Source organism: Heloderma suspectum, chromosome 4 (assembly GCF_057233095.1).
Source record: "Heloderma suspectum isolate Gila_16-S chromosome 4, 16-S_ref, whole genome shotgun sequence".
In the NCBI taxonomy this organism is placed as follows: domain Eukaryota; kingdom Metazoa; phylum Chordata; class Lepidosauria; order Squamata; family Helodermatidae; genus Heloderma; species Heloderma suspectum.
The window spans coordinates 4,819,937-4,834,552 of record NC_139461.1 but is presented as its reverse complement, the minus strand read 5'-3'; the positions used below and the strand labels follow the sequence as shown (position 1 = coordinate 4,834,552).

General features: G+C 58.4%; 1 protein-coding gene across 7 annotated transcripts in view; it reads right to left on the bottom strand.

The window, feature by feature from the left end:
* Positions 1-14,616, bottom strand: part of MROH1 (maestro heat like repeat family member 1) — a 57,072-nt gene that overhangs the window by 23,745 nt on the left and 18,711 nt on the right. For all 7 annotated transcript variants that reach the window (XR_014790808.1, XM_084854733.1, XM_084854734.1 and 4 more), the window contains 15 exons: positions 12,655-12,747; positions 11,728-11,806; positions 10,222-10,335; positions 9,282-9,355; positions 8,036-8,155; positions 6,724-6,843; positions 5,853-5,997; positions 5,348-5,388; positions 4,615-4,756; positions 3,762-3,814; positions 2,889-2,996; positions 2,464-2,583; positions 1,672-1,794; positions 1,350-1,496; positions 1,218-1,244 (listed from right to left, as the gene is read on the bottom strand). Coding sequence is in view for 6 of the 7 variants with exons in the window: in XM_084854733.1 (XP_084710859.1) it covers positions 1,218-1,244; positions 1,350-1,496; positions 1,672-1,794; positions 2,464-2,583; positions 2,889-2,996; positions 3,762-3,814; positions 4,615-4,756; positions 5,348-5,388; positions 5,853-5,997; positions 6,724-6,843; positions 8,036-8,155; positions 9,282-9,355; positions 10,222-10,335; positions 11,728-11,806; positions 12,655-12,747 (1,506 nt within the window). In the remaining variant the exon portion in view is untranslated. The remainder of the gene's footprint in view (positions 1-1,217; positions 1,245-1,349; positions 1,497-1,671; positions 1,795-2,463; positions 2,584-2,888; positions 2,997-3,761; positions 3,815-4,614; positions 4,757-5,347; positions 5,389-5,852; positions 5,998-6,723; positions 6,844-8,035; positions 8,156-9,281; positions 9,356-10,221; positions 10,336-11,727; positions 11,807-12,654; positions 12,748-14,616) is intronic.

Below are 14,616 nucleotides of genomic sequence, written 5' to 3'. Positions count from 1 at the left end.
CAGAGGGACAGCAGCACTGCCACCCCCTTGGTTTGCCAGTCCGCCTCTTGGCTGCCCAGCATAAGCCCACAGAGGTTAGTGCAGACAACAGACCAGAAGAAAGGCATTAGTAAGACCCTAAGGAGCGTGGCACCACCTCCCCCGTGCAACATGCACCGCCCTTTCCAGAGCCAGGGACTGTCAGCGCCACGGCCTTGCCCCCAGACTGGGGCAGACGGCCCCCGCAGCACACTCGGGTAAGGCAACTGGGGCCTGCCCCCTGGGTTCCCCCTTTCCCCGGACCAGCAGCCAACGCCCTGCTAGGCAGCTTCCCCAGAGGAAACGTCACCCAGGAAGAGGCTCTGTGCTTGCACGACTGGCCGGAAGCCGTGCTGCTACTTTTCTTCTGGCTGGTGGCTTTGGGGAGGGGAGGGGAGGGGAGGGGAGGGGGAGTTGGTGCTCCTCTCATGTGTGGTAGGCGGCTTGCTTGTGCCACCCCAAGCCTGCACAGGCTTGCCCAGCCCACAAGCAAGGCTCCATCTGGGCTGCCGTGCAGTGCAGGCCAGCACTCTGGCCTCTTTGCAGGAAGGGGCCGCCTCGGTGCACTCCCCATGCAGGGGAGCCCAGCTCCCCCTGCTGACCCCCAGCTCTGCAAGAGCAGCGGCAGCCCCTAAGCACCTCCTTAGGCAAGCGGCGGGGTGGGGAACATCCGCCCAGTCACAGGGACACAGGCAGCTGCTTCGTCCTGGGCCAGGCCCCAGGCCGGTTCATCCAGCCCAGCGCAGGCCAGCTCCGAGCCTCTCGGGCAGGAAGGGCCTTTCGCTGCCTGTAGCCTGAGCTCAGGGGGATGGCGCCTGGGACCTTCAGCATGCAGACCACCATGTGCTCCACCACTAAGACAGCTCCCCACCCACCCACTCATGCCCCGCCCCCCCGCCTTCGCATGCCCACTCTTGGGCCATGGCAAGGCACGCGAGGGGGGCGCGCTTCCCCTTGGAGATTTGCTAGACCCTAATTTTGGAAGCAGAGTCGAGACCCACTCGACCAGAAGCAAGTGGTGAATCGTGTCCCCTATTCTACACCCCTCTGAAGGGGTGGGCAGTGGGCAGTTCTGCTTTCAGCACCCCCCTCGCCCCAGGGCTTGGCACATTCCTGCTCCGTCTCCATAGCCCGTGCTAAAGAAGAGAGAAGCAGGTTGAGAGGACAGAGGGGTGCAGGTGGAGGGCCTGACACTGTACCTTGGTTTCTACCTTTATTCCCAGAACCTGAACAAAATAAAGGAGACACACATTAAGAACTCGGGAGTCCAAGCCCACGAACAGGGACCACAAGCCCCCTGCGCCCCGCAGCAGGGACGCAGCCAGACGCACCTTGGTGTTGAAGTACAGGAAGACATTCCGGAGGATGTCGGCTTCAATCCGGGCCAGGACCAGCTCCTTCGGGGCGTGCTTGGCCACGTGGCCGTAGCACAGGATCAGGGTGCTCTTGACCTTCTCCACCTCATGGTCGCTGCGATCCTGGATCGGACGATGGCCAGGAGAAGCCAGACAGGCCGATGGCAAAGTCAGCTCTTGTGCAGACTCCAGATCTGGAAGCCATGCTGTCCCCGGGCACTTGGTGCGTGCCTGGAAGACCTGTGCTGCCAGGCCCACGTGCCGGGGGGGGGGGGGGGCACGCAGAGGGGGGTCTCACCTTGAAGATGCTGAACAGCCCTGCAGACCTTTTGAAGACATCGGACTTCACAAACTCCTCCAGCTTGGCCAGGGTCTCATCCAGGTGGCTGACTGCACACAGCCCCAGGCCAGAGGCCAAGCCCTGCAGGGAAAGCAGCATAGCTCCTCAGTCACCAAGCCCACTCCCTCCCCTGGGGAGATCTGCAGGGCCAGCGTGGGGCACACCTGCAGCCTGCTCACGGTCCCAGAGAGCTGGGGACTGGCAGCCGTCGTCGCCCACCTCTGAGGGGCAGCCGAGTCCGGGCCCCTTCGCAAGCTGGACTGCGCAGACTCCTGGGCACAGCGCCCAGGCCAGGCTCATGGGCCCCTCCAGCAGACCAGCTGGCTGCAAGTCAGATGCTAAATCACTGGACACACCCCAACTGCCACACCATAGGCACAATTCACACCCGGCCAGCTGAAGCAGACAGAAGGGGGCCACCAGAGGCAGCCACATGTTTCAGAGCCCCCCCTTCGCCAGACCTTTCGGCCCAATGGGAGTTCCACATCGCGCTGTAGGAGAAGCCAGTCTGCCGGGTGCCGACACGCAACAGACAGGCACCCTCCACCGCTGCAGCCTGGGATCTCGACTTCTTCGCCTCGCCAGCCGTGGCCCAGGCAAGTCCCTTGCCAGACCCTTCCAGCTGCATGAGGACAAGCAGCGGCACACAGAGCAGCCCAACGAGCCACAGGGGCTCCAGAGCCGCCCACTCTCGCTCACCCTGCAAAAGCTTGGGAGGCAGCTTCTCTGCTCCCAGCCCAGTGTCCTCACCTCCCTCTCCGCCTCTTCCTGGTATCTGGCCGTTTCCAGAAGCTCCTGAAGCTGTTTCCGCACTAGATCCTTGTTAGCACAGGCTGCCAAAGTGGTCCCAATGCATTTGTAGAGGAAGTTCTGGTGGACAACAACAGGCGTTACCCCAGCCAGAATCTGACAGCTTGGCCCTGGGAAAGTGCTGGAACTGCGGTGCACCAGCAGACCAGGAGATGCCCCCACTTGCTCGCCTCTGCCCAAGGCAGGAGCAGGGGACCAAACCCAGCAGTCTGAAGTAGCCCTGGCCTAATTCAGCCAGCTCTGCTGGCACTGGGGCATGAAGCAGCCAACACTAGCACAGGCAGAGCCGGCCTTCCAGCCAACATGCTAGTGCCTGTTGAGAGCCTCCCCCGACCCCCCAGCCCAGCCCAGCCCACGCAACAGACCTTCTCCAGACAGGACCCGTTGTAACTACTCAGCTGTCGGCACATTTCCAGAATCAGCTGGCAAGTCCAAGGTGTGTCCGAAACAGTGGTCAGGGTCTGTTCAAGGAACTGCAGGCAGAGGCACTGGTTTTATGGGTCGCATTAGCCAAAAATTACCAGACAGCCAGGACCAAGAGCTAGTCCAGAACTTCAAACAATGTTGGGTTTTCTTAAAAAGAAAGATGGGGGCAGAAGTGGAGTACATCTGGAGAACCCCACAGCTGGATCCGACCCCAGGGGGCCTCTCTAGTCCAGCATCCTGATCACACATGGGCCAACCAGGCGCCCCCACGGGAAGCCCAAAAGCAGGACCTGAGGGCAGTTTAGCACCCTCCCACCTAAGCTCCCCAGAAACTGGCGTGCTCAGGCATCCTGCCTCTGGCTCTGGAGGCAGCACAGAAGCCATCAGAACTCGGCATCCCTGACAGCTTCCTCCGGGAACTCCACGGAGGGCTCAGCTGAGATTTCTCAAAGGGTTACATGCCCAACGAGCACAAGCACCCTTGGGGAGCACGGGGGCCAATGTTACACAACAGAGAATGGAAACAATTAAAATACGTTAAAAAAATAGAAACAAAAGTGAAATTAAATAATGAGTAAATAATACAAATAAAACGTTATTTTAAAGACTGGACTTTTGAAGTGGGAAGGAGAGCGAAGGCGCCAGGAGGAGGATTCCACCTGCAGTTTGTTCCTGGCCTTTGGAATGTGCTGCTCCCTCATCCAGCGCCCTGCAGACAAGGACTTTCTGCCCTCAGAACACCCCAGTGAACTGCTCTGGCTGATCCTCAGTACACAGGCCCCCTCCTCTCTCTGCTGAGAAGATCCCCTTACCGCAAGCAGCTGCTCCTCCCATTCCTTCTGGGATAGGGATGCCGTCGTGTGTGCTGGAGGAATGCAGGCAGGGGAGAGAGAAGGGCGACATCACGGTTTCTGGTCTGCATCGCAAAGCTCGGCAGCCACGTGCAAAGAACAGGTGGGCCCAGGGCCCAGCCCCCTGCCCCCCAGGCCAACAAGCTCAACCGCGCATGGCACCCCTGCCCCAGGAGCTGCAGCACCTCTCGCCTGGCCCTGAGGGAGGCCGAAGCCCTGAGGGAGCTTTTAGTCCAGGAGCTCCTGGAGGCTTGTTAAAACATTAGGAACAGTAGTCGGGTATTTCTCCCTGGAAGAGTGGGATTTTGAGCCCAGAGGCAATGGGCTGTCTACTCCGCCAGACTAGGGGTCCACCTAGCTCAGCACTGACTGGCAATGGCTCCCCGGTATCAGAGGGAGAGGCAACCCCCACACCCACCGGCCCACCCTCGGCTCTGCTCCGGAGCCTCTGAGCATGGAGACGCCAGGACTTGGCTTGGGAGGCATGGGCCTCGTGTGCCAATGCAGACGGACAGAGCAGACACCCTGTCCACTTGAACTAAGATCCCCCGCGTCACTCTCACAGCTTCCCTCTGCTCAGGCTTGGAGATCTTTAGCCCGCTCAGCAGAGGGACAGTCCCAGGTCTCCCTGGAAGGAGGAATCACTGCCAAGCCAGCTTCAGCCTGTGGGGCAGATATGGCCCCCTGGTTGAACCCAATATGGGGCAAGACAGCCCTCTGCTAAGGGAGCCACTTCCTGGAGGCGAAAGGGCTGCGCTCCCCGTGGCAGCACCCACAGTGGGCCTCCACCCAGCGAGCCTGCCGCCCCCTTTACCTTCCAGATGTTCCACTAGAGCAGGAATCCTCTTGCCCCACAGCTGCCTGAGGGCTTTGTGGACACTGAGTTGCAATACGCCCAGCAGACGAAGGGCTGCTGCCCCACGGCCTTCCCCTAAGTAGGGACGGGAAGCTACGACCTGGGTTAGAGAAAGCAGGAGCAGAGCAAGCAGATTGCAAGGCGAGAATCACTCTAGGCCCTGGCAGGGTCTTTGCACTCGCTGCCACAGAGGGCTGGGGAGTTCCAGCACAGAGGCCCTGGCTGTCACTGGAGCCTGGGTGCCCTCTGGCCAGTGGCAGCGGGGGGAAGTGCTCACGGCAGCAAAACACCCTTCCCACCAATGCTATGGGGCAGTCCAACTGCAGAGGGCTGGCCTGAGGAGTGACACCTTTGTCCAAGGGCAGCAATACAAGTTACACGTGTGGCAGGAAGCAGTGCAAGAGCAACGTGTTCTGGGGCAAACTGCATGAAGCATGGAAGTCGGCACCGTGTGTGCCCCCATCGGGGAAGCCTGAGCCAATGGGATTGTTTGAGGAGGAGAAACAGGAGGGCACATCGGCTTCTCATGCCCCAAATCCACTCCGGTTATTCAGAGCAGAGGACAGGCCGTGGGAGAGCCGTTCTCAGTTCAGCTCCCCAGGGCTCTCCTCACACCACACTTGTGCAGCCTGAGGGGGGGCCCTGCCCAGGCCTGTCCGCTCTCAGTCCAGTCTTGCCTCAGAGCACTTACCAGCATCCTTGCCGTTAGCGCGTGCGGGGATGGGAGGTTCGCTGCAAAAGGAAGGAAGGAAGGAGCCCTATGAGACCTCCAAACAAAACAGCCACGTGTGGGAAGACGTGTGCTTGGAGCAGGGGACAGGCAGCGTCTGAAGCACAACTATGCTGCCACAGGCAGAAGAGCCTCCAGCAGAGCAACAGACATGGTCTTGCGGAGTCACCACTGCCAAGACCCAGACGCCAAGGCCCTCTTCTGGCAGGGAAGAATACGGCCATGCAGCCGCCTGCTGGAGCTGGCACCAAGCATCTCACAGACACTGGCCCACCCCCGCCCCCCACCCCTGCCAGAGGGGCTTGGGACTGGGGAGACATCCCAGCTGCTCTCTGCACGGAGTCGGTGCATCACAGCTCAGCTTTCCTTGCAGCAGGAGCCAACTGTGCACACCAAGGTTTTAGCAAGGCACTCACACTCCCAGGAGAGCCCCAGCCAGCACGGCCTCCCGTGGCGGGATACGAACCCTTGGCATCATAGGGGAGCTGGAGGTGGGCATCCTCCTTCTCCTGCCTCTGGGCTGCCAGGTAGATGAGGCTCTTACAGAGCGGGGTCAAGGCATTGGTCAGGTGTATGGGCGTCACAAATTCCAGAAGGTAAGGCCAGAGAACCTGCAGGGCACAAGCAGCCACCTTTGCAGGGCAGAGCAGCAGCCCCACCACCCCTCTACCCTGGTGCTGCCTCATGCCCTGCTTGCAGGTCTCCCGTGGGCAGCTGGTGAACAGAACAGTGGACTAGATGGACCCCGTGGCCCGATCCAGCAGGGCTCTTCTGTTCTTCAGTGGACAGCTCCCCTTGCAAGCCAGCCAGCCAGCCGAAGCAACTGAGCTAGATTCCTTCACGGTACAAGGCTGGGGGCGGAGATTCCTCCGTGCTGCCTGCAAATACCAAGCCCTCCCTGCTGCACAAAGCACCCACTGCCTCCCCCTCCTGTGTCTTTCCCCACTACCAGCGAGACTGGCCCAAGCAGCACAGAAACGTGCGCATCCTCGAAGCCGCTGGCGCTCTGGGCACACGGGCCTCCCCCGAGCAAACGCAGGCTGAGCACGGCGCCCTGGGCTCTTTCCAGGAACTGAGCTGCTTCTGAGCAAGCTGCTGCTTCGAAGTGGCCCACCTGCTGCCCAGAGCATGCCGTGCAGAAGCTGAGCAGCAGCCCGCAAACTCCCGGGTGCTTCCCAGGCTACGGACCGAGAGGAAGGGCACCTCACTCAGTGGGGAGCAGGGTTTGGCTGCCGGTGAAGTAGACGCCGCACAGCTGCTTGAAGCACGGCTGCGTGGGGAGCAGAGCCCTCGCCGGGGAGCCCTGCCCTGCCTGCCCCCGCCACACGCAGACTCACGTCAGCCATCCTGTCGACGGTGCTGCTGATGAGGAAGAGCGTGCTCACGCTGATGTCCCGGACCTGGCTGTCCGCCAAGTCCTCTGTTTCCAGGGAATGTCTCTGGGGTAGCTGGGAGGACTGAGGAGACACATGATTCAGACACGCCCCACGAGCAGCCTTACCAAGGCCCCTGGGGAAGCGGAACCAGAGCCAGTCCTCTGTGGATCCTACTGTGGTCCATCGAGCCCACAACCACCGGGGGGGGGGGGGGGGCAGCTCTTCAGCCTCCACATTCCCACAACCCATTTTGGCGAGGTTTCAGGAGATGGCACATCACACTGGGCACCTGGGCTGGGATTTGCAGGCCAAACCCAGCCCACTAAAGCCCATTCAGAAGCCAGCCGCTGGCAATTCCACTGTGTTTCACACCCAGCCAGTCCGAGGGGCACACACACGCACGCTTGCTCCAAGGAGCCCCCTTTGCTCTACCGATTCCGACCCTCCTTGTTTCTCCAACACCAACAGCTTGCTGAGCCCCACCCGTGCCCCCTCAGCCCTGCCAGCACGCACTTGCGCTGCTCTCTGCACAAGGAGCACGCGACTGTTTTTGCTCTGTGTGGGACTTCAGTGCACATGCTGACCCAAGTCCCATCTTTTACAGTTCAGCTGGCGAATACCAGGAAACTCAGCAAGCATCAGGTGTCGCCCCTGATCTTTAACCAACATTTAACTCTGGTGAAGCTACTGAAACAAAGCCCCAGTGCAGGTGATGCCTTGGAGAAACTGGCAGCAGATGCAGAGCTTTGTAATGGACACTGTCCTGGGGAGAATTCTTACAGTGAGGGGGGCAGAATACAGGCAAGGGGGCTCGTGTCTATACTGAACTGGAGCTGATCTGACCGATCAACTAAGGCCCATCCTGACCATGGGTGGCTCCATGGAAATACCAGCTCTGTGTGTGGCCACGGTAACAGACCAGTTCCATGCCAGGGTCATTTGGAAGGGGACGGGAAAAAATGTTTCCCAACAGAGTCCTCGACAGCTGAGCGGCTTGCTCCCTCAAGGAAGCTGGCAAGCGTCTTGCCCGCTGGCTGCTGGGCCGGTGCTGGGCCGGTGCTGGGGCGTGCAGGCGGCGCCCACAAAAGGCTCCCGGGGCTTTGCCAGCTGCCCTCCCTCGTTGCCTTTGCTCACATTCTCCCACCCAAGCTTCTTCTGGCCACCTCTCTCCTGGCCACCGCTAAGTGCATTTCGCACCCCAGGGCCAGCTCAGCCACTCCCCGCCAGCAAAAGCAGCTGCCTCTTTGCTGCCCCCTTGCCAGAAGAGCCTTACCTGGTCAAGAGGAAGAGCACACTGGCGGACAAGGAACTCGATCAAGGCTTCTCCGCCTGGCTGTTCCAGGTAGCCATGGTGGGCCATCGCACTAATCACTTGGACCACTGCCCGCTTCACCTGCAGGGAAGCAACCAGGGCAGTTGCCAACAGGGCAGGCTGCTGTTATGACCCATCCCCGTGTAGACCAGAGGCCAACACACATCCCCCTTGCCCCTGAGGCTTTCAGGCATGGAGTGGGTCAAAAAGGACTGCATTTGCCCCCAAGGCATCGAGATCGGAAGCCCCTCTCTAGGTGTGTGGGGAGAGGCCCTCCTGGGCTGTGGCACCTGCCTGCGGAGTGCCCTCCCCAGAGAGGCTCACTCAGCGCCCACTCAGTCCTCTTTTCAGCTCCAGGCAAGGCCCTTTCAAAGCATCAGCGAATGCCATTTAATCTGCCTCCATCTTATCCTGCAATTGGGCTATTCGTACCCTTTCACTGTATTTGCTTTTTACTGTCAGCTACCCTGAGTGTACTGCTGAAGGACAGGACAAAAATTTACTATATAAAGTATGGCCGGAAATCCGTGCAATCTGCTATAACAGAACGGCCAGGTAGAGACTTCAAGGAACAAGGTTTCGGATAAACGTCAGGAGAACCTGCCACTGGTAAGTGCTGTTCAAAAGTGGAAAAGGCTGCCTCTTTAGCGAGTTCTCCTTCGCTGAAAGTATTTAAGCAGAGGCCGCATGGCCACCTCAGAAAGGCTATAGCCACACCCTGAGGTGCAGAGCCTGCACTGAGCAGGGGGTTGGACTAGGTGATCTCAGAGGTCCTTTCCAACTCTGATTCAAGAAAAATAATTTGCCTTGGCAACTGCCTGCGCTAGATCCAGACTGCCTCCAGAAGAAGCACCGAGTCTGACAGAGTGCGCCATCCATAGCCCTGGATTCTTCTGTACAGGAACAGCCCTGCTCCTCTCCCTTTCCTGTCCAAGTTCATCTCTCCTGAGCCATAAACTTTCCCCTCAACTTCACCCCATCCACAACAGAGCGATGCTACAAGGCCAACCAGACCGAGATCATTCATGTGAAGTGCTTTAAACAGCTGAAGTACTATATAAACGCTAATTTCTCTTTAAAGTCAGGATAAGACACTAACATGCACTGATACCAGGCTGGAGATTAGCACGGCCAGCACTGAGCAGACACGGGGAGGGGGACATCCAGAGGAGCGGCAGGCAAGGCTAGGAGAGCCGCCGCCACTCACCTTGTTGCTGTTGTCCTGCAGAGGCAGCTTCATGGAAGAAAGGATGAAGGGCTTCTTTATCTCCATCTGAGAGGCTGGGCAGAAAGGGGACATAAGCAAAATTCGACAGGCCAGGACTGCGGGCCAAAGCACCAGCTACAGCGGGGCACTCGGCGCCCATCAGGAGCAGGGAAGAGAAAGAAGCAGGCCTCCCCTTGCCCCAAGAAGGGCCTGAGCTTGAAGGCTGCAGTCCTGGGCCATCTCCGAGGAAAGATGGACGACGGCTAGCATGAGCGTTGGCGCAGCACCAGGAGGCAGCCTTGCAATGCCGAGTGCCAAGCTCCAGCTCCGCCCGACAGTGGAAGCCAGGGAGAGACAGTGGCTTTCCAGGCAGCCCAGGGGAGGAGGGCGGATGTGCCCTTGGACATGCTGCAGTGGGAGCAGCTCCCAGGGACAGGCAGGGAAGCAAACGAAGGCTCAAAGCCCTGCCCAGGCACTCTGAGATAGCCCAGTCGCCCGGCGTAGCCACCCTGAGCCACAGCTTGGGAGACAAACGTGGGGCTCGGCTCAGGAGCAGACACAGGGTGGCCAACTGAAGGCTAGCCCGGGGGGGCAGCTTGTGACCCTCCAGATGCTGTCGGACTGCAAATCCCATCCTCCCTCACTACTGGCTATGCCAGCTACAGCTGATGGGAATTGCAGTCCATCTCATGGGGAAGGCCACAAGTTGCCCACCCCCGGGCTAGATCCATTGCAAGCCACAAGAGTCAGGAAGCGCAACACTGTGGGGCAAAGTGTGGCGTAAACCTGTGCAGGAGTATTACAATTGGGGCTCAGCCCAGCTGGGGCTCAGCGTCAGCCCACCAGGGAAGGCGGAGCGGGGAGTGCAGGGATGGAAGGGGACCTTGGAAGGGCTGCTCCTCCTCCACAGGGGACCGGGCCCCCCGACACACACACTCACAGGCACTGTTGATGATCTGCCGCAGGATGGTCAGGGTTCCCACCCGCATCCTCTCATTGCTGGACTCCAGCTTTGGAAGCAGGAACCCAAGCACGCGGTCAGGGAACGAAGAGGCTGCAAGAGACAGAAGCCCAGGCAACCGTCACTGCCATGGGTGCAGCGCAGGCACGAGCCCAGCCACAACCAGTTCTTGCCAAACATCCAAAGGCCTTCCAGACAGCCACACACCAGGCTTGCCAGCGCAGCACCACACTCGCGCTTGACCTTGTCCAGGGCCAGAGGTCACATAATGGCCTGGGGGCGGGCCACTTTTTAAATAAAGCCTGAGAGATGAACTCTGGAAAAGCATTTGGCCTTGAAACAGCTGAAACACGCAGGAAATGGTGAAGCGGGGCGCGGCAGAGATGAGAGGAGGAGATGGGAATTCTGCACAGCAGTTAGCACACCGGAACACACCCTGCTTAGCAATACCATGGGGGGGGGAGCGCTGAGCTTCACTTTAAGTACTAACTTGCTAAAAGATCACGGAAGTGAGGAGAGGATGGGAGGTGTTAGCTGGAGGGAGAAAGAAGAAAGTCACACTCCCACGGTGACACAGCAGTGCCGGAAAACCAGAACCCCTAACAAAAACACGTCCTTCAAGACAGGTTTCCAGAGCTCTGAAATGAAGGAGCAGCAACCCAGCATTTACGACGCGGCAAAGAGACCCCAAATCTGGAAAGGGTGTGAAACTCCTGGCTGAGGGCCAGTTCACACGGCAGCAGCGCTACCTGAACGCCAGCACCTGCAAGGCGAAGGAAGGTCGTTTTGCAGGTCACTCCGAGCATCTCCCCGACACGCACACGCTGCTCAACACACTGGCTCCACCGCCACCATTCGTGGCTGGGAAGGTCAGTGTGCTGGAGCGATCGCCACACCCCCAAATGCCACAAGCTTCCTTTGTGGCAAGACTGCAGCAACGTGCCCCGCTCCAGCAAGGAGAGGCTGCCCAGACACAAAACACTGTGACGCAGGCAGGCCACGAGAGGGCCTGGAAGGGCCCTCGTGCAGGGCAGCCCGTCACACCCAGGCCACAGACAGCCCAGGCGGGAGCAGCCACAAATGAGGCCCCTGGCTGCGGCTGTGCTGCACTTTGACCAAGCCCCAAAGCTCTGCCTTGGGGAACACAGAGGTCGACCCCTCTCACTGATGCGCAAACTCGGCCCCGCCATGTGTGCAGCTCGCAAGAAGCCCCGCCCCCAGCAAATCTCACCCACCCCCCATCCTGATAGTTCCGCAGGTGCTGCCCCCAAGTCCATCTCCGCAGCCTTGGGTGTTGGACTGTTCACCCTCAAGGAGGTTTCTGGACTCGATTCCACATGCATGCAGAGTGATGGCAGAACTCGCAGAGCCTGGAACAGAGTCGGGCCAGATGTCCTGCGCACGGCCACTTACATGCAAGGAGCCTGCTAGCAGGTGCCTATTCACAGCAATACCCCCCAGCAGAACAGCTCTCTGGGCTCTTACCAAGTACAGTGAAGCACCGAAGGACCTCATTGTGATTCTTCAACGGGACTGGTACAGATGAATCTAGAGGGGCACAGATCTGCCCAGGGAGGAGAAAAGGCCAGTTAGAGGTGATGGGGTAAGGTGGCCCAAACACCCTCAGAACTCTTCAGCTGACTCAGGACATGTTGATCCTCCCCTTCCTCCATGGCGCGCCCCATCCTGTCCTAGCCGGTACCCTACGAGGTGGGTTAGGCTGTCCCACGACCATCCAGGGAGCTTCAGGGCTGAGGGGGCATTTGAACCCGGGCCTCGCCCAACACCTCCACAGAGGCTGTCCAGAAGATCCGACCCAGAACACCCCCTCTGGGCGCCATCCACACACCCAACGAAGGGAGCTCCAGCTTTGCAAAGGGAGCTCCAGGCCCAGTCCTGGGTGTCTCCAGCGGGAAGGCGCCCAGGCAGCAGGGCCGCAGCCAGCAGCCACCCAGAGCAGCGCCTACTGCCAGGATCAGTGGACGCCACCAGGCAACGCACACCACGCAGCACAAGACCCACTGCCATTCCAGGGAAGGCCGAGTAGAAACATCCGCTATTTGTCCGGAAATTGGGGCCTCCACAGGTCTTTCTCTCCTGGCCTCGTTTGCTCTTAGCCCAGCCAAGAGGGCAAAGCCAAATAAGTGGCTGTCTGGGGAGGGAGAGTTCAGTCGAGCCCAGAAACGCCCACTGACTGTAGCTGGCATCTGAGTACAGCACAGAGAAAAGGTCCCACTGGAGATCTGCCTGCATTTCAAACCTAGGCTCCTGCCCAGCAAAAAGAGAGCCCACCACGTAACACCCAAGGGTGGGCGTCATTTCCACCCACACCCCTCCCCCTGCATTCTACACTGAGCAGCCTGGAGAGAGGACCGCCGGGGGCTTGCCCTCCCGACCCAGCCGCCTTCCTACCTGGAGGTGCAGGGCACCGAGGAGGGTGTCCAACTGTGTGTCCAAAGTGCGGCTGCCTGTGTTGACAGACGCTTCAAGGATCTGGCACAAACTCTGTCAGGGGGATGCATTGCAGCACTGGGTTAGCGCCTCTTGGGAAGTGGCAGACCAGAACATTCACATCATACACCTGCATGGCGTCACCCACGCCTGCAGCCCAGCCGTTAACTCAACTCTGTCTGCATCCAGGGCAAACCAGAGGGGTTCCTTGGTTGGTGGAAGACAGATCAACTAGGCAAACGTAGATGCTGAGGCAACATGAGCTGGAGATAAATGCAGATACTGGATGGAGACAATTTTGAGTTAACAGGTGGATTTTATGTTCACAAAAATAGATCTACAATTGTCTGAGACTTTGTTCTATCCAGCAGTCATGGGGAAACTGAAAGCATCACATTACCTGGCAGAAACCAAACTGAAGGTCTGCAACCCCCCGCCCCACTTCCTCCATCATCATCTTAAGACTCCGATCATGCAGACATCCTAGCCACAACATCTAGTCTGCCTCCCCACCCCTGCTTTTTGGAACACCTTGCCTGATTAAGAAATCCAGAGACCTCAAAAGCTTGCACATTCTTGTGCACTCTGAACTGGCCTAATAAGAGTATCACATTATACAGATTTTGGAAGTTTCTTACAACCAACACAGCTGCCTTTGTCTTTTGATCTATACTTGTAATGCATGGTTTGCCATTGTTTATTAGCTAGCCACAGTCCTTATCAACCACTTTTTCCCCTAGGCCAATTACTTCCAGCACCTGATTCAACATAAGATTTAAATTTCTCCTGGAGAAGAGTTTCCAAGGAAGAGGACACAGCAGGCCATTATCAATATTAGAAGCCTCCACCTCAGCACTTTCCTTTTTCAGGTGAGTCTGAGAATTCAAACATCAAGAAACTTCTTGATTCACCTCCTCCATCCACTGAACCCTCTGAGGCTTACAAGTAAGTGATGAATTAGGATAACACCAGGGTTATTCCATTTACGCAAAGGTACATCAAGACCTATAGTAACAGGGAGACGACCACTTTTCAATCATAGAACACAAAAAACATGGCCGTAGCTAAAAAATGATGCAGTAACAGTGCCTGATCCACAGTTCTACCGCCCATCCAGAGAAGTACATTCACCCACAGAATCCACTAGACCAACCTTCCCCAACCTAGTGCCCTTCAGCTGTGTTGGGCTGCAGATCTCATCATCCCCAGGCAGCAGATCTCATCATCCCCAGATCTCATCATCCCCAGGCAGCAGGGCCATGGCTGCACTGGCCCAGTCCCATTGAGAACAGTAAGCGAATGACATCTTATGGACGGGAGCAATCACCAACGTACATTATTTGCGTGTCCTTCCTCTGACGCCCAATCATCTCTTAATGCACTGCCCTCAGCTTCATCTCACCCCCATCCCTTCCTTGGGTGTCAGTATTTCCTGGATTGGACTAGTTCATGGCCTCCCTCGTGTCTGAACCCACGAACCTCAAGGTGATGGTAGACAGGCCACACCCCAGCTGCTCTTGGCCTCCCTCATGTCACCATCAAAGCAAGCATGAGATGACGCAGCTGCCAAGGTGGTGAGTGGCCTGCTGTGCCACTGGAGGAGCTCCAGCAGCAAGTGCTTCCCTCCCATTCCTCCCGCCACTCCTCCCACCCCCGTGCTGTTGCTGCACAGGCTCTTCCCAAGCCCAGGCTGCTCACCGCCTTGGGTAAGGTAGCAAAGCTGCATCATCTCTTCCTCGCTTTGATGAGAGGGAGGTCTTGGACAGCAAGTGTGCTGGCCTGGGGGGAGCACAAGCTCCACCCAAGGTCCTGCACCTCACTCCTTCCTGCCCCTCTTTTCACATAAAAAGCTCACCCACTGCCTGCCCCCTTAGCCTGCTCCCACCCCCTGTGATGTTGCTCCCTGTGCCTGAACAGCCACGC